The sequence below is a fragment of the Trachypithecus francoisi genome, unplaced genomic scaffold (genome assembly GCF_009764315.1).
Source record: "Trachypithecus francoisi isolate TF-2019V2 unplaced genomic scaffold, Tfra_2.0 Lachesis_group15, whole genome shotgun sequence".
Classification (NCBI taxonomy): domain Eukaryota; kingdom Metazoa; phylum Chordata; class Mammalia; order Primates; family Cercopithecidae; genus Trachypithecus; species Trachypithecus francoisi.
This window is the reverse complement of record NW_022681460.1, coordinates 50,397,331-50,417,073: the sequence shown is the minus strand read 5'-3', so window position 1 is coordinate 50,417,073 and position 19,743 is coordinate 50,397,331. Positions and strand designations below refer to the sequence as shown.

Below are 19,743 nucleotides of genomic sequence, written 5' to 3'. Positions count from 1 at the left end.
AAAAAATCAGAAAAAAAAAATAGCTAAATGAGTATCTTAATAGTTGCCAGGATATTTTCAAATATATGAGACTGAAATATTTAGTTAACCTTGCATAATAGTAATACATGCTGATTCACAATCATATACCTCATACTCAAACATCACTAGAGAAATATTGGACAAATCAATGACTCAGAAGGATTTCCTCAGCAAGGACTTACCTCAAGATCCCGGTCATAGTACCTGTTTCTGGGATTTTCATGTCTATTCCAGGAGTCAGGACGCCTATGCCGAGAGTCAATGTTCCTGCTGCGATTGTTAGCACATCCATTGCACCTGCCACAGCCACACCCACAGCAGGTTGAACCCCCCATGGAGGTTCTGGATGGATCAGCCTTCCGATTTTTCCCAAGAGAAAACAGAAAGTATCGTAGGAGAGCTGGAGTGTCCGGAGCTACATGTGCAGCCCAATATGGTACTAATAGTCCCAAATGAGTCACTGCAGCCAGTGGCCTTTTTTCTTGGCAATAGATGGGATTTCCCCCAGTGAGGGTTTCTGACCAAAACAAATATTCTATCACGATTAGGAAAGACCCTATAACAACTCAAAAGAAGACAAATCCCCAAGTTTTCATCTCTCCAGCCAAAATGATGATATGATCCTGTCTCGGCCTCAGGAACACAAATGAGCATCACTGGCCAGTGACTCCTCTTTATTATAGGGATGATGTCACCAGAGCTTTAATTTTCTCCTGTACTACATTTGCTGGAAGGAACTCAGCTTGAAATGTAAGGACGTCTGAGAACAATAACAGTAATTACCACTTATATAAAGCTTTGTATTTGCCCCATGGTTTAGAATCATTAGCGATTCCTTACGTCAAGATGGGCAGCTGGTCAGGGTGATCACCACTCAAGTATTCCTGGAGGAAAGGCACCTGTCTTGATCAGAGCTGGAACTAGGATCCCAAAGGATTTAATTTAAAATGATTTCAGTTCCTGATGCTTTAAATCAAAGGCAATTGTAAATATTTTTCATGTTAAGAGCAAGAAAGTTACTTTAACAAAGGGATTGAAGGCCCAGCACAGTGGCTCACGCCTGTAATCCCAGCACTTTGGGAGGCTGAGGGGGGGGTGCGGATCACGAGGTCAGAAGTTCAAGACCAGCCTGGCCAACATGGTGAAAACCTGTCTCTACTAAAAATACAAAAATTAGCTGGGCGTGGTGGCAGGTGCCTGTAATCCCAGCTACTCGGCAGGAGAATCACTTGAACCTGGGAGGCGGAGGTTGCAGTGAGCCAAGACCTAGCCACTGTACTCCAGCCTGGGTGACAGAGCAAGACTGTCTCAAGAAAAAAACAAAATAAAACAAAACAACAAAACAAAGGGATTGAAAGTCACAGGAGCGGAACTGGAGTGAGTGAGAGGGAAGAGCATTTCAGTTACTCTTCTGAGAACTTCATTTAGTTTCATTGCATATGAGTGACCACAAAACATGATTTCAAATGTCCCACTCTTGCTCCCCATCTCTGGATATCCCCTCTAGAGTAAGAGCAGGGCAGCATTCTGGGTTTTTCATTACAGCTTTTCCCCCTCACAATCCCCCACTCCCATGAACACACAACAAATTTAAACCTGACTGGATAACAGAACACTAAGATATTTTCAAAAACAAAATTACAAAGAAGGTAAAAATGTCCCATATAAAAATATAATTTTGATCAGCTCTGAATACCAATGATTATTACTTTAGCACAATATCTTCAGCAAGGTAACCCAATACAGGAATGAGCAAAGAACATGAAAGGATAATTCAGTGAAGAAATACAAGTGGTCAATAAGCGTATAAAAGAGCTCAGACTCATTTTTAGTTGAAGAACTGCAAATTTAAATAATGAGGTATCAACAGGTTGACAAAATGAAAAAATTATTATATATAACATTCATAAAGTGGTGGGAAAATAGACATATTTGCTGTTGGAAGTGTAAGTTGATAAACCTTTTTTCAATGGACAATTTGATAGTATCTATAACATTTTAAAATATGCAAGCTTTTGATTCAACAATTCCACTTCTAGGGAATTTATCCCGCAAAAATAACTGACCAAAAAAAGCATAGAGATGTTGTTGTTTATAAAAGAAAAAAATGTAGAAGCAACTCAAATGTTCACAAATAAAGATTGGTAAACTATGTGATACTACATCCATCATATTATACGTATGGAACACTACTCAGCAATTCTAAAGAGGCATTTTATAGAGACTGACATGGAAAGATGATCACAAAGATTTCTTAGTAAAAAAAAAAAAACAAAAAAAAAACTTTGGACTTTCTTCTCTCCTCACCCTGAGAGGCATACCAAAACAGTTACCTCTCAAGGTAAGGAGAGAATTTAAGTCTTTATTTTATGTGTTTCAGTATTCTTGAAATTTTTTTTTGCAGCAAACAAATATAATATTTAGAAGAAAAATAACAAATATATTACCATGCTCTTTTTTAAAAACACCCTACAACAGATAAAGCCTTCTAATTTGAGTTAATACAGGAAATGGACTGGCTGCTGTATATTTATATGTTTATTTATACATATGTAAATAAAGAGCACCCATAGTCAGTGCCTCAAAGAAGACAACACATTACTTGTGGTGGAAAGCAAAACACATCACTGACTGAGCTTTCCTGTTACATCCTGGTGACCATAATACCTTCAAATGGAAACATCACAAATAAATATAGGTAACCTGGATTTTTCCAAAGCTGGCTATACATAGGCAACCAATCCTTTTCATACAATACAAGATATTTAGCTTTTATGAGATACACTGTGCCATGAGATATAGTGTCCTAGTCTGTAATGCCATACTTAGGATACCAAAGCCACAGCCTCCAGCCTGGAGAATGCCCAATTTGTGCACCTGTGTGTGTACGGAAAGGCAGCTCTTGTTGCACTCAGTAATATCAGATTTTTCTGGGGACAAAGAACTGTTTCCTACACCACTGTGCTCTGTGTTCACCTGCATCTCGGCACCTCCACGCCCCATGTGTGGGAGGAGAAGGGTGGTATCATGCTCTGGAAACTACCTTATTCTCTTTCTGCTGCACACAGCAGGCTTATGTGTTTGTATTTGGTGAGATTTCCTGCTCTACCTTTGAAAGTCTAAACAAAAGTAAAATTCATACTAGAGCTGAAATGCTGTGCATTTGTTATAGTAGTATTTTCTACTTTTAAAAAACTATGAATATATGCATTTCATTCATGAAAAAATGTATAAATAATGTTCCAGTCATACAAATGCAGCCTGATCCTTAGGGCTTCCTAGTCTGACAAGGAAGGAGATTTGTAAATCAGTACAATAAGTACTGAGTTCAAGGTGCATTCAAGGTAAGTGGCAATACAGGGGAGAATAAACAACTTCCCTGGGGCAGAGATCACAAAAAACGAGCTGTTTGAGCAGGATCTTAAGGGATGAGTAGAAGACTGTAGCTGTACAAAAAATGGAAAGACTTTGTAGGCATGGGGCAGAGTCTGTGCAAAAAGAGTAGAATGGCCCAGTAAGGTAACTTGGAAACAACAGTAGCCTTCTGACAATGCAATCAGGACTGTTTGCAGAGTTTAGAGCACATCAGAAAATCATTAAAAATTAGACATGGATATCTAAACCATTTCAATTTAACTTTAGTCACAATATAACTTAAACCACTCCTCCATCTTCAGAAAATTTCTGCATAGGCAATACTTTCACATAGCTCAAAAATAAAAGTATTAAAAAGTACACAGTAAAAGGCTTGTGTTTTCTACATTTATTTTCCCCACCCTTATCACCTTACCACATATAATTATTATTAGTTTTTAATGTATACTTCCATAGTTTATTAATGCATTACATATATATATATGTATACACACACTATTCCCCCCACTGTTTTGCACAAAATATAACATGCTATATACATTGCTCTCTATTTTCCATTTTTTCCCCTAGGTGTGTTTGACTTTTTACATCAGCACTGATAGAGCACAGAGGGACTCCTACCATGCAGACACTATGGACAGGTGGAGAGATTTAAGCTAGGTACTAGATCTACCCACGTGGATAGAACAGGTTCCAGAGTGGGGTGGGGTGACCTGATGGCAAGATCTGACTGCTGATGAAAGCAGATATTTGGGACAAAGTAGGTCCAAGGGCCCAGCAATCTCTAATCACACCAGATGGCACAAGTTATTTGAAATGACATTCCAATAGAAGTGCTGGGGTGTCCCGATGGATGACACTAGTAAGTCCTTTAAGTAAGTCACTATGGAAAAGTTCTAACCTTGGCTTAAATATTTGTCCCCTATGAAACGCATGTGGAAATTTAAACCCCAATGTGGCAATATTGAGAGGTGGGGCCTTTAAGAGATGATTGGGTCATGAGGACTCTGCCCTTACGAATGGACTAATTCATTCGTGGATTAATAAACTAATGAGTTAATGGGTTAATAAATTATCACGGGAGGGGAACCGGTGGCATTAAAAGAAAAGGCAGAGACCTGAGCTAGCACATTAGCATGTTCAGTCACCTCTCCAAGTAATACTCTGTACTGCCCTGGGACTCTGTAGTGAGTCCCCACCAGCAAGAAGGCTCTCACCAGATGTGGTCCCTCGACCTTACATGTAGCCTCCAGAATTATAAGAAATGAATTCCTTTTTCTTATAAATGACTCCATTTTAGGTATTCTTTAATAAGCAACAGAAAATAGACTAAAACAGTTAGTAAATGTCCTAGTCTCAGGGTTGTGGGTTGGACTTCAAGATCTGGGGAGGTCTTACTTCTTGTAGAATGATTTCAGAACTGTGCTCGGTGAGATTAGCAGCCTAGGCGACTTGAGACACAATGTGGGCGCCCAGTGATAATGTTGATGTATTATGTCCTAGGCCAGCCCAACAGTGGAGGAGTCACGACATGTGGCCCAGGTGATGGGGCAGGTGTGGGGTGAGGTCAGTGAGTCTGAGGTCCCTTAAATACTTTATATTTTGGCTTCGGTTTAGTTCAAGAAATAAGGTGAGATTGGGGATTGGACATTGAGAGAAACACCAGTGAACCTTTGTGGAATAGGTATAAAGAGAGAGAAAAGGAAATAACAGGAGGGAGAAGAGAAATGAAACAGAGGGATAGATCACCTCTCAAAGTGGCCACCTACCTGGGAAACATGGAAAATGAAAGGATTAGAAAATGTTTTTTTCCTCTCTGCTACCTCAACCAATGTTTGTTGAACTGAATTGCTCTGCTTATTAACTAAATTAGAATAACCAGGCTAGAAATTGGCAAACATACTACCTCTACAATTATAAGATTAATTGGGCAATGAAAAATGCTGTTAAGGCCTGGTGTGGTGGCTCACGCCTGTAATCCCAGCACTTTGGGAGGCTGAGGCAGGTGGATTACTTGAGGTCAAGAGTTCAAGATCAGCCTGGCCAATATGGTGAAACCCCATCACTACTAAGAATACAAAAAAACTAGTTGGGCGTGGTGGCACATGCCTGTTATCCCAGCTACTAGGGAGGCTGAGGCAGGAGAATCATTTGAACCTGGGAGGCGGAGGTTGCAATGAGCCAAGATCACACTACTGTACTCCAGCCGGGGCGACAGAGTGAGACTCTGTCTCAAAAATCAAAACCAAAACAAGCTGTCAGAAACAACTGTGGTTAGAACCATCTCTGAGATAGTTGAGAATAAAGCAGATACTTCTCTGTTTTGGATGATTTGGGAGCATCCCAATCTCAAGAGTGAGATTAAAGATTCACAGATATCTCCTGAATGACGGGGCAGACAAGCATCACCAAGAACTAAGATTCGGACAAGTGACTTATAAAGGAGCAGCCGTGATTCAGCAATAGTCTATAGACTAGAATTACTTTTGTTCTGAGGGGGAAGGAGAGGCTTATTTTTCTTCCTAAAAAGCACACACAGGCACTAGTAGAAAATGGGAAACAGCAGCTTTATTCAGGCTGCCAAGAAGGAAAAGATCCAAATGGTTAAAGCAAAAGAATTTTTTTTGCTTGAATTAATAAAATAATTACTGTTTATTCCATTTTACTTGTTTGAATGTGATGCCAGAATAATTGAAAATATGACAATTTAATTTATAATCACTATAGTCACATATAATTTCTAAATGAAAATAAGTAATTAGAATTGAAGGGGGATTAAAATATTTTTATACTGGAAATCATTGAAATTCTCATTAAGGCAAGTGCTCTCTTTGAAGATATTATATTTTAATTAATAATACATTACTCAATATTCTTGTTCCTTTTTTTAAAAAAATAAACACTTCAATTCATAAAGGGTATCTCTTCATGTCCTGGAAATAACTCCACATAGTGGAATAAAGACATTTTCATTTCCAAAATGAGTTAAGCAGAAATATAATATAATACATATAAGTAGATACATAAAAATAGATACAAAAACACATAATAATCTACAATGTTAATTCACTCTTATATGCAAAGAAAGAGTTATCCAATTCATGTTTGTCACATAATACATAATATGTCTATTTAATGATACCACTTTTTTATGCTTTTCTCTCATGTGAAAAAATGGTCTGTTCGAAATATAAATATTTTAAATAAACATAGCTTCTATGCTAAAGCCAACTAAATATTTAATGCAATTGTTTAAAGGAAAATTTGTTTTGTATAAATAAATATACAATCCTTGATGATTTTTCTCACTTCAGATTTAAATTCTAGCAATATTCTAACTTGTAGTTACACTTTTTCCTGTAGTTGTTATATATGTACATTTGAGAGGCAGTATTGTATTTGTAACTATAACTCGGTATTTGTTTATGCAAGCAGGTATAGTAAATGTCTTTTTCTTAAAGCTAGTCAAGTGAAGCAGTGGGAGTGGAGAAGGAACAAAGAAATCTGTAACTGGTTGTGATCAATTAGTTATAAACACCACTGCACTCGGTTCGGACCTGCATGTTTTCTAATTTAATTGAAAGATTCAATATAGTATTGCCAACTTTAAGAAATGTTACAACATGTTAAAAATAATAAACAAATACAATAACAGAACATCTGGAACAGTTACAGAAATGGGTAAATTCTGGTTGTTTTGGAAAATGTAAATTGCTTAGCTATAATACAAATTAAAAATGTGAGAGTTAGTTTGCATAAATAGATATAATTTATTCTGCCTGGGAAAGAAGGTCATTGGTGGTCTTTGTTATAATTCCCTCAGCAAATCTGCTGAATCTTGCAGGAAATGCTCAGGTTCACCGGGAAGAGTGGATTAAGAGAAGGGTAATTTAGAATGTACGGGAGGTGCCCCTGGCACCCTAGAACTCACTGTCAATTTAAACCATGCAGAATCTAAATAGAGTCAACATTTGTTTCCCAGTAATATTGGCCAGGGTGGTGGTAGTGGGGTGTGTATGTAGGTGGGTAGGTGGGGTCTTGCACTTCTGAGTTAATGGTTCAGTAAACCTCTCAGCCATGATCTCAAGAGACAGAGTTTAAAACACATCAGTGGGGAAGAGAAAGGCTGTTTGTACTGCCTCTTGCCTCCTCCCAGCCCTGGTATGATATGCAGAGGGAGAAAGATGAAGAGAGCAAGGGTGAAAAGAGAGAGGGGAGAAGGGATGATGGAGAAGGTGAGAGAGGGAGACAACAGGCAGATCATAAGTGGATCCCAGAGCCAATTCTTCTGTTGTAGAGATTTTGAGCCTCTCTGAGGCGGCGGGTGTGGTACAGCGAGTAGAGAGTAGACACAGTGCCTGGCTGAACCCATTCCAGTGACACTTAGAGACAGTGTCGCCTGAACCACACTCTGCCTCTCCTTGCTCTCTCAAGTTCCTGCCCTTCTTCTCCCTGCTCTGGCTCCATCTCTACACTGGGATTCCAGTTAATCTGTGGCTTCAAGCCTCTGCCTCTCCCAGGTATACCAACTGGCCTCCTCCCTTCCCTGACCTCTTTGGCCTGACCTTGGGGCTGCTCCTGTGGGCAGCCCAATGCCCAGAGCTTTCTGCAAGGGAGGAGGCCACAGCAGACCCTTCCTTGCCACCTACATCATGGAACTTATTTTTTGCCTCAATTCTGAACACTGTCACAAATTGTTTCCTGGATTTCAGCAAATATTATAGGATATGTAATTGCATTATGCTCAAATAATTATTTTTGTTTTATATTATAAAAGGCATACTTACTAAAGGACAAATATAGGAAACAACTTGAAACTCTGGCTAGGATCAATGACTGGGTTTATCAGGTTTTTTTTTTTTTTCCAGTTATAAATTATTTCTTATAAAGAGAAAAGAATAAAATGTGAAACCAATTTGAAAGTAAGTATAAAGAACAGTAAGCCAGTTTACTTAATTTTTTACATTTAAATTCGATTTTTAAACTCAGTATCTTATAAAATGTTTTATATTTCTGGTACCCTTACTGATATTATGCTATTTTGATTTAGAAAGCATTCTGCACTGAATTTTACTACCTACTTTTTTCACTTTCTAAATATAAGCTAATAATCTCTTCATGTCCTTTTTACTGCTTTCCATCACTAAGTAACCTTTAACATTTTTTAATTGTGGTAAAATACACATAGCAAAATCTACCATCTTAACCATTTTTAACTATATGGAACTATACAGATCAATATATTAACTACACTTAACAATAGTTTAAGTACATTCACATTGCTGTGCAGCCAATCTCCAGAACTCTTTCTATCTCACACGAAGTAATTTTTTAAACTCTTAATATACGGTGTTACTAAAGCAAATGTCTTTTGGGATGGAGGAGAGCATTTCTTTCATGACAAATACATTTCGCTATTAACCCTCATTGATCTTATAATAAGTTATAACAAGAAATGTATTATACAACCTTCAGGCCTGGCAGTGAAATTAGCTCTCACTCACCCTGTGACTAAAGATATCATTCTACTTTCCCATCCTGCAGACAAGTAAGTGTATGAGTAATACCTTTCCACAAGTGAAGGAATACAGTTAACACAAGTACATTCCTCTATCTCCCACCTTGGAGAAAACTTTTCTTTTAAGGCAATATAATTAAGTCAGAACTTTCTGTACAAGCATCTAGATGTTAAGAAGTAACTATTGATAAAATAACTCAGAATGCCTTACAGTAGAAAAAAGCATAAATGCTTCTTAAAGGAAAGAACAATTAATTCCAAATATTGATGTCACATTACTCTGTATGCCTTCGAGTTAAAGCCCAGTTTGTATAAAAGAAAAAAAGGTGGGCAAAAGGCACCTACAAGAAGGAGGAAGACACCTGAAGGCAGCAAAAAGCAGAGTCAAGTTCATTCACTAAGCTCATTCTTTTTTTTTTTTTTTTTGAGATAGTCTCACTCTGTCACTCAGGCTGGAGTGCAGTGGCATGATCTCAGCTCATGCAACCTCCACCTCCTGGGTTTAAGCAATTCTCCTGCCCCAGCCTCCTGAGTACATGCGATTACAGGTGCCCACCACCACACCCAGCTAATTTTTTTGTATTTTTGTTTGTTTGTTTTTAGTAGAGTCAGGGTGTCATCATGTTGGTCAGGCTGGTCTCAAACTCCTGACCTCAAGTGATCTGCCTGCCTCGGCCTCCCAAAGTGCTGGGATTACAGGTGTGAGCCACCGTGCCCAGCCAAGCTCATTCTGTATTATCATGGTGCTTTGATATACAATGTTATATATGATATATATAATAATTATATAAAAATAGATTATATAAGTTACTTTATATTGTTATATTGTTAAATATAATTATATAGAAAATTACAGAATACATATTATAGAACACATATTACATATGATATATGACATATATGATATATATAATTTATGATATATAATATATACCATTACTTTTAAGTATGTGTTTCTTAGATAGGCTATCTTACAGTGCTTTAACTCTTTGAAGGGTTTATTCTCGGGAGTCAAACATGAGAAAGGAAGCATTACCTTTTTAAATATTCCAGACTCTAGAAGCAAGGAACCAAGCGCCTCACTGGTGGTGTGGAAGAACTGGGAATCCCCACAGTGCAGTGGAAATTCCTGGGACTCTCGAACCACATGTCTTCCATCTACTAGCTCCAAAGCTCTGCGAAGAATGGAAACACAGTCATGTCAATACACTATGAACAATGCCAAAATCTCAAGAAACCCAAAGGCATATTTCTCCATGTACTAATATATTTCCAGTCAGCCCAAATAATGAATCATTCTTCAAAACCTACACAGCGTTGTAGATAATCTGGTGTTCTCATAGCACATTTATAAATCAACCTGGATGACTTCACCCTGTGCCTGACTGAATTCTTTTAAATCCTATGCAGAAAACAAATTAGAGATAGACAGAGGTAGACAGATAACTAGATGAATAGACAGATTTTGGCATGAAAGTAATCCAATTTCATTTTCCAATTTCCTGGTTTTTCTATGTCATGGTTCTTAAGAAATAACAAAAAGAAATTTGTAAGTTTCCTGAACACTGGAAATAAAGTGGGAACTGAATCCCAGTTAGAGACACGATCTAGACTGTGCCAGGAAAAAGGAACTATTCCTAGGATTATAATATTTATCAGATTCAAAAGGAATGGACACTAATAAAGGCAGAAAGAATGTTTTATAGACTCTGATGGTTGCCCACCCCAGAACCATTTCCTTTATCAACCCTCCACTGTCCTCCCACCTCCCCCATACACACTGCCTTTGCTAAAAATCCTAAATTTGTTCAACGATTCATCCTCCATATGCCTCAGAGGAAGCTGTTTCCAGCCCCAGTAGTCAGTCAGGATTGCTCTAATCCTGGTGTCCAGTTCCCCTCACCAGTGATTGATTTAGGTAAATGCCCATACATATCTGTCTTGCTGATATTACCACATTGATTGATACCCCCCTAACCCTCTAAAATGTTCGTACTTTGCCCTACTTCTCTGGTGCAATCCTGACCAATGAGATGTGAGAGGCGTCTGCTGAAGGAATGGGGGAAAAGGTCTTCTACAAGAAGAAAAAGTTGCCCTTTCCTGCAGGCCAGGGTCATGCCTGCATGTGACGAATATGATAGAACATCTTGGGACCATGTGCGGGATTAGCCTAAGGAGACTAGATTGAGGAAAAAGCAGAGCGGAAATACCTATCTCTTGATTTATTGAAATGAGCAGCAGAATTACCTATCTCTGGAGTTATTATTGTGTTAGATAATAAATGTCCTATTCTTCAAGCCATTTTGACTTGGGTGTTGTTTGTTGTCTGCAGTTGAGCATCATACCTGATCCAAGGTTTGGTAGATTTTATAAGCACAGGAATAAGGATGCCAGAGCAGAATGAGAGCTTTGAATGAAGAATGCCAGTAAAGTACAAAGAGAACTAAAAATGCAAGACCTCAGCATTTCACAGAAGAAACAGAAGCTGCTTTTGTGGGATTTCTACAATGTTGCAAGGATAAAAAGAGGAATAGAGCAAAGCGTTAACACTTTAGAGGGGCAGGAAGATCTAATCAATCTGGTAATATCAGCAAGGGAGACAGAGAATTTGGCATAATTTGTGGAACTCTATTGTGTACTTTTTTTTTTTTTTTTTGAGACAGAGTCTCGCTCTGTCGCCAGGCTGGAGTACAGTGGCATGATTTTGGCTCACTGAAACCTCCACCTCCCGGGTTCAAGTGATTCTCCTGCCTCGGCAGCTGGGATTACAGGCATGTGCCACCATGCCCAGCTAATTTTTTTGTATTTTCAGTGGAGATGGGGTTTCACCATGTTAGCCAGGCTAATCTTGAACTCAAAGTGCCAGGATTACAGGCGTAAGCCACTGTGCTTGGCCCCTGTACATATTTTTTTTTAAACCATTATTGTTTGCATTATATAAAATGTAAAGGTATATTAACAGCAATATATTTCTTTTTGTTTTTCCTTTAGTTTTGTACTATGAAAGTAATACTTGTGTATAGTAAAGACAATATATTACGCCATATATAAACACATATAAAAACACATTCCTACCTGCGAGGCTAATATCTTCTTAGGAATATAAATACAGTATTTTTAAGGGAAAGAGAAACACATATAGCTCATGAGAATTTAAGTAACAACTGAAAAATACCTTAAAGTTGAAATGCTGTCATCATCTTACCATGAATATGTCTTACATCAAGACCTGTTTTTACGAATTGTTCCAGTGACCCTAAGTTACAGTGTTCACCTTGTCCTTCTGCTCACAAATATGCCAAAGAAGCAGCAAACAAGAGAAGGCTGCTTGAACAAACAAAGCAGCAAACAAGAGAAGACTATTCCAACCGCTGCGGACTTAACACATTGTCTGCCATTCAAGTACTAACCAGGCCCGACTCTGCTGAGCTTCCGACATCAGACAAGATCAGGTGCATTCAGGGTGGTGTGGCCATAGACTGGACTTACACATTGTAAAAAGTCAACCATGAATGTTAGGCAGTCTGCTCCCCTTAATATTTTTCCTTTTTGGAAAAACACATGTGCCCATTGACTGACTCCAAGTGACAACAGAGAGGAAAGCAATCTACATGTGCTTCCTAAGCTTTGTATTGTCAGAGGCGGACACTCCAAAAAAGACCTAGCTCTTCTTCCTAGATACTTATGTATTACATAATTAAAAGCTGGCAAGAGTAGCCTTTTCTATATATTTTGCTCGTGATACAATCCCTGCTTAAAACATAGAATCCTTTTGCCTGCAAATAACAGTCCAACTCACAGAAGCCTGATAAAAAACAAAATATATGATCACATATGAAACAAAAGGGGTAGATTGAGTTGGTTTAACCAGTATATTCCTTTGCTACTGACTTCAGTCATTGCTACAGTTCTAGCTGTCACACAGAGGTATGATAATTCCTTCCTGTGTAACTTGCTTAGAAATGAGGGAAATCTCCTCTAGAAGCCACCTAGCAGGCTTCTTTTCATTCCTGCACTAAACCGATCACCAGACCAAACCCATTAAGGCTGACACCTGAAGGACACTACCATGCAGAAATTAGGCACCTGAAGAAAATGGATGTCGACGTGCATTCTATCCTCTTCCTCGCTTTGTCTTAAAATAAGTTCCCCACACTTGCTACACTTTGGGAGAGGTAGAGATGACACATATTTAAGATGGAATTTGAGCTATCAGAGTAGGAACTTTCAAAATTTGGGCCTCGTAGCATGTTGAACCCTGTGAACCTGCCTGCCCTCCTGATATGGAGGGGTTTGTAGATACAGTGTGCTATCCAACAGTCAGTTCTCTATACTTGGGTCACAATCTCGCAGATGGGAGGGTACACATGGCCCTGGGGGAAGGCTTAGTTTTTCAATTTAATTCACTAACAAATGGCACTAACAGTTTTTCAGTGCCACTCCTCTAGTCCTCACCTAGAGGAGATGAGGACTATCACAGACAATTCCAGGGAAGGCCCTTGCTTCACCATCATTCTCTAAAACAGGAACTGCTGAGTATGTGTGGTACACATAGTAACCTCTGCTTCCCTTTGACAGGAGGAGAATGATGGGGTGTTGGCTAAATTCCCTTTCCTCGTGACCCAGACCCAGACAATGCTGTTGTGCACCTGGCCATAGACGCCATGATTTCACAGTTTGCCCCAGGACTTGGCTGGGGGTGAGGCAAGGTCACGGGATGTGTGGGCTGAGAGGGCTTCATAAACAGAGCTCTGCTTCAGGGCAGCTTCTCACCCAGTCCCGGAAACTCAGGGTGTCCCAGGAGCGTGTTCTACTTCCTCTCTAGAGTCAGTCACAGGCCTTCTACTCCTAGCAAGCTTACTGGACAAGTTTGTCTCCTGAAACACAACCTTCACAAACTAATACACAGAAACAATACACTTGAAATCGTGCCAAGAGGTCTCTAAGACCTAAAGAAACTTTGTAACACTATCTAGCATTCATTCTTTCAGCATTTTCTAGATCTTCCATGATGTGTCATATATCAAAGCACACAAAGGTGAACAATTCCACTCCCTGCCCTCAAGGATATTAAGGTCTAGTAGACATAGGGGCTTATCAAATGGGCAGAAATATTTTCAATTCCGAATAATGGTTACCTCTGGAACTACACATAGATAAGTCTCCCTAGCCTAAAAGGCAACCTTAATAAATGTTTGCAACAGGAAAGACGAATTGGAAAGTTTGTTAACTTTTCTTTTCCAAAGGGTAATTTTTTCATTATTATTATTTTAGTTTTTGTGAGTACATAGTAGGTATATATATATACATTTATGAGGTACAAGCAGTCAAAGAATAATAATCACATCATCGAGAATGGGGTTTTCATCCCCTCAAGCATTTATCCTTTGTGTTACAAACAATCCAATCATACTCTTTTAGTTATTTTTAAAGGTACAATTACATTATTATCACCATAATCACCCTGTTGTGCCATCAAATACTGGGTCTTATTCATTCTTTCTATTCCTTTTGTACCCAAAGGGTTAATTTTAGTTTTACTCCTGACGAGTAGGGTGTAGGTGGTCATAAGAGAGGCTAAGCTTGGCTCCCTGATGAGAAATTTATGTGCCAATGGAAGCACAGTTTGCTTTGTGAATAGTCACAAGTGGTCATTTATAAATGACAATAACCTCTTGGATAAATAACATAAAACAACCGCCAAATGCTATCATATTGGTCTGCAGTCTTAGCAGAGGATAATTTATTAATTTGCTAATTATAATCCTTTGTACTTCCTTTTTTTTTTTTTTTTTTTTTTAAGCACAGATATTATACTGCCAGAGTGAAAGTTTCAGTGTTAAGTATGGTACTTGATTTTACTCAGACTTAGAAGTAAGTGGAACATTTGCCAGTTCATTCAATTATGTTTCCTTTTTATTTGGCTTACTTTTAAAAACTGGATTGCCCCCTCCCTGGAGATTAAGTTGATAGCAAAATTAATAATGGCAAGACTGTTTTCCCTTTTTCAAGTTAAAAGAGCCACATGCCTATTCTCAGACAAATCCCAGAGTTGTGAGACCTGGAGCTTATATAAGAAGTGGGCCAGGCGGGGGCAGGCGAGGTGCTCTTTAATAAAAAGAAAAGAGAATCTCTTACTTTCTCAAGATTGACAGTGCTAGGGCCGCTCCAAAGGCCATGAAAGTGGCCCTGATAAATCTACTTCGAGTTTTCCTAATGTTGGTCTACTCCACCAAGTTGTTCCTTAAGCATTTAAATATGTGTAGCCTAATATAAGGCAAGTTAAATAAGTTTCTTCAATAATTCTTGTTTTACAGTAATGTACATCCAAAATAATAAAAAGTAGCAAAAAAGTTTAGGTTTAACTATAGTTTATAAGTTATAAATTGATGCTGTACTGCCATCTATTGTCTATCCAAAGAATTATTACTGTGTTCAACTGAGCCTCAGAGTTGTGATTTCAAAGTTACCAAAAGGTGCTTCCACCTGCATTGAATTGAATTATTTCCTCAAGAGAACTTAAGACACCAGATAATAGAACCACTCTTCTGAATTAAGGCATTGGTTGTAAAGCGCATAAGTTTCCTGGCCACAAAGGAAGGAGAAAATTTAATTCACTAACAAACGGCACTAATAGTGTGCACAGTGTTTCTTTACTGCAACTGATAAATGGTAGACAGCAACCATTTACTGAGCAACCTCTTTCCTGCTAACATTAAATGCCATATTCGATTACCGACACATACCATCAGATAATGCTAGACCTGAAAAGGCCCCTAGTGGTTACCTGGTTCAGTCACTTCATTGCAGATTTGAAGAGACATTGTTCCTGAGAAACCACGTGACTGACTGTCAGGGTTGAGCCTGCTGGTTACCCATGTATATGGTACTGGAAGCCCAGGCTCACAAAGAGGCATCTAATGACAGTGTGCAGATAGAGCCATGTAAATCTCTCCCATCTCCAGAAATAAAACAAAACCCCAAAATCTATTTCCCTTGGGAAACCAAGGATGTTGGATTTACAGAATGGGTTTTTCCTTTAGAAGCAGTGTTGTCTTCAAATTTATATTTTTATCAGCTGAATAAAGGATCAATAATAGCAATGTATACACACAGATATCAGAGTCATACCAGCCTGGCCATTAGCTATGTGATCTTTAGCTAGTTACTTCTTTAAGCCTCACTTTCTTTAGCTGCAAAATGGGAGTGATAAATTGTTAAGATAATTAAATTAGGTAAAACTTGTAAAATGCTTAGCCTAGTACTGCCATATAGTAGGTTCTCAATAAGTATCAGTATTGTAATTATGCATATGAATGTCAGTTGATGTTTCCTGAATAATAATTTATAAGGAATTATATAGATGGTACTTGGAGCTAGCATATTTATCAGGCTCGAATATGAAAGGAGAATGTCTGGGTTGGAAGATCCCTTAGAGATAATCTAGTGAGCCAACCATACCATTTTTCAGATGAGTTCATGGAGGCCCAGAGATATTCATTGTTCAAAGTCACACGGCTAATGACTGAGAGTTAGGAGTAGAGAATCCACTCAACTCCTCACTCAGAGACTAATTTTAAATTCTCAGTAGATGAGTTTCGTGATCACAAAATTCCAAGTTGGATGGGGAAATGAAAACAATTTGCTATGCTCGTTCGAGTTTTTAAAATACAAAGCATCCTCAAAGTTACAGGTATGTAAAGAATGCAACATCACTAACCCAAGTATTTCGTGTTGCCAATGGTAATAGAATGCAGAAACTCTGCCATCTAGTGGTTGCATAAGAATATCACTCCTCGGCCGGGCGCAGTGGCTCAAGCCTGTAATTCCAGCACTTTGGGAGGCCGAGACAGGCGGATCACGAGGTCAGGAGATCGAGACCATCCTGGCTAACACGGTGAAACCCCGTCTCTACTAAAAAATACAAAAAACTAGCCGGGCGAGGTGGCGGGCGCCTGTAGTCCCAGCTACTCGAGAGGCTGAGGCAGGAGAATGGCGTGAACCCAGGAGGCAGAGCTTGCAGTGAGCCGAGATCCGGCCACTGCACTCCAGCCTGGGCGACAGAGCGAGACTCCGTCTCAAAAAAAAAAAAAAAAAAAAAAAGAATATCACTCCTCTACTCATCCTTTTTAGCAGTGCTTTCGTAAAAACTAACACTCCCTGGTCCAGTTAGCCTCTACTTCCTGATTGCATTCACCTTCCTGGGCACTTTGATGGTTTTTGTTTGTTTGTCTGTTTGTTTGTTTTGTTGGCTTTTGTAAAGATGGGGTCTCCCTGTGTCGCCTAAGCTGGTTTTGAACTCCTAGCCTCAAATGATTGTCTCACCTAAACCTCCCAAAATGCCAGGATTACAGGTGTAAGCCACCAAGTCTTTTAAAATGGCAGCCTGAAGGCTGGGAGCCATCTCCCAATGTGCTGTGTGGTGCAGAAATGTCTAAGTTCCCCTCACATCTGACCAGTGGAATGCAAATCATCTCTCCAACAAAGGCTGGAAATGTTTGCCTTAATACTTCTATCTTGTGAAACCAAGGCTTTGGGTGCTACTGAGTCTGTGAAAATTAAGCAAGGCATCTCAGGACCACTACTATGTTGACTTTGATCATTTCGGATCACCCCACATGATTAATGAACCATGAAACCCATCCAGAACCAGGCTAGGTTCAAGAAGCTTTGGCTTTATTAGCATTGGTCCCAGAGGAAGAAATGATTTCATTCTGGGCACAAGCAAAGAGAAGCCAAGGTCGAGGACAAAACAACCAGAATTGTTGTGCAAATCCCCAGGAGAACTGAGGAACTGAGGCCTGTGCCTCAAGGAAAGGCTCGAGTTTATCAAGAGTCTTGTGTTTCATGCGTGATTGCACATGCTCTCATTTAGGGAAGCTGAAGATCATGGCATTTTTTTCAGCTTCTCTTTGTAACAGTCAAGTTGGGCAAGTTTTGTTTTCAGTTGTCAAAATACAAAAGATTTTTCTGATTGCTGGAATTTTCCTTTTAAGGCAATTCAAATTCTTATCTAATGGCAGAGAAGAGAAAATGTAACTTTTATTTTGATAGTGTCTATACTCCCCAAAGACTAATGATCTTACTAAGCTCGTGGATAACAAATTAATAATGCAAAAGAGGGTATTTTCAATTGTTTTCCTTTGTAGCACCAAACAAAGCTACTGATGATATTACCATGGAGCAGGCAAGGAGGAAAAAGCCTGGCAGAATATGGTTATATTGATGGATACAAAAATACAGTTAGATAGAATGAGTAAGACCTAGTATTTGATAGCATAACAGGTGGCTACAGTCAACACTAATTTATTGTACATTAAAAAATAACTAAAAGAAAATAATTGCATTGTTTGTAACACAAAGGAAGGATAAATGCTTGAGGTGATAGATACCCCATTTACCCTGATGTGATTATTACACATTGTATGCCTGTATCAAAATACCTCATGTACTCTATTACTACATACACTTACTATGTACTCACAAAAACTAAAAACGAAAAACAAATTATGTGGTTATAGGCACAAGGGTAGAGAAATCATTCTAAAATACCAGGGGCAACTCTGAGAAGTCATCTTTGAGCCCTACTGCTCCAATCAATCCACCTCTGATCACTCATTAAGGGGTCCTCTGTCATCACATTTGAGCTTGCTTTAAGGGACACTATAAGATGCAGCCACATAGAGCTCTTGGTTGGACATATTGCAGGGATGCCGAGAAGGATGCTAGGTACCATCTTACTTAATATCCTTTATATGGATACTGAAGGGAAAGATTTCTCTCATTGTGAAATGCCAAGAAAAGCTTTTCTCTTTCTCACTCCTTCCTTGTCTTTTAGACAATGAGGTCCATGTACTTGATCATGAATCAATTTTAACAATTATACAGAACTTTATGAACGTGTGTTTCTGTAAAGCAATTGTTTCTCTTATCACACTATCATTCTTTTAGTTTTCTGATCTGTATTTATTTGCATTGTTAATTGGATGCAAACTACTGTAAATCTTTTAGAGGAAGAAGTGACAGGGAGGCAGTTATAAATATATGAAAACTGTTTCTTCCACCTCACCAGTATGACATCCATCTACCCTTGTGCATTCCAACCACCACTATCCTACTTCTAAACTTCATTATGCCTTCAATTTAGTAAGAGTCCAGTTATTTTCTGCTACTGAGTCTCTCCTGCAGCCTTTAATCCATTCTAACTTTACAAATAGATTGATCTTCCTGATGTACTGTCTGGTTTGAAAGCCATCAGGTAGTTCAGCACTGTTTACAGAATAAAGCCTTTACTTCATTGTCTGGTTTTCAAGTGCTTTTACCTTCTGGACCCAGTCTAACTTTTCAAATGTAGCTGCCCTACACACCCTATATTCCAGGCAACTTTGTTATATTTTAGCTTACTTATCACTGATGGCTCTTTCTCTCATCTCATCTCTTTAAGGGGCTCCTGGGTGTGAGTCCCTTTGTTTCTGCCGTGGTATATAATAACATCTGTCACATCACAGATGCTCAGTAAGAGTTTACTGGCTGAGTGACTACAAAGCACTTTCTGCAAAGGTGGTTTGATTCATGAAGACAGCAGCTGCTTGTAGAGCCTGTTGCTATTTATGACTGTTTCAAATAATGTCAATATAAAGCTTTGGTTCAAAAGCACTTCCTCCTAACCACGATAGTTACATGCAAAACTGGTCTGTTGGTTATCATTTTCCAGAAGTCTGTGGTGATGGCACACACTTTGAAGTTAACTTTATAGCATCTTTAATATGCATCATCTGCCTATTTTGTTTACCTTTGCCCCACCTTAGCTCACTAGTCCAAAACTCATG

The 19,743-nt window shown here is 38.8% G+C and overlaps 1 protein-coding gene across 2 annotated transcripts in view; it reads right to left on the bottom strand.

The window, feature by feature from the left end:
• The window catches only part of CRYBG1 (crystallin beta-gamma domain containing 1), a 211,320-nt gene that overhangs the window by 108,644 nt on the left and 82,933 nt on the right, over positions 1-19,743 (bottom strand). For both annotated transcript variants that reach the window (XM_033234739.1, XM_033234738.1), the window contains exon 2: positions 9,951-10,089. In XM_033234739.1, the coding sequence (XP_033090630.1) occupies positions 9,951-10,089 (139 nt within the window). The remainder of the gene's footprint in view (positions 1-9,950; positions 10,090-19,743) is intronic.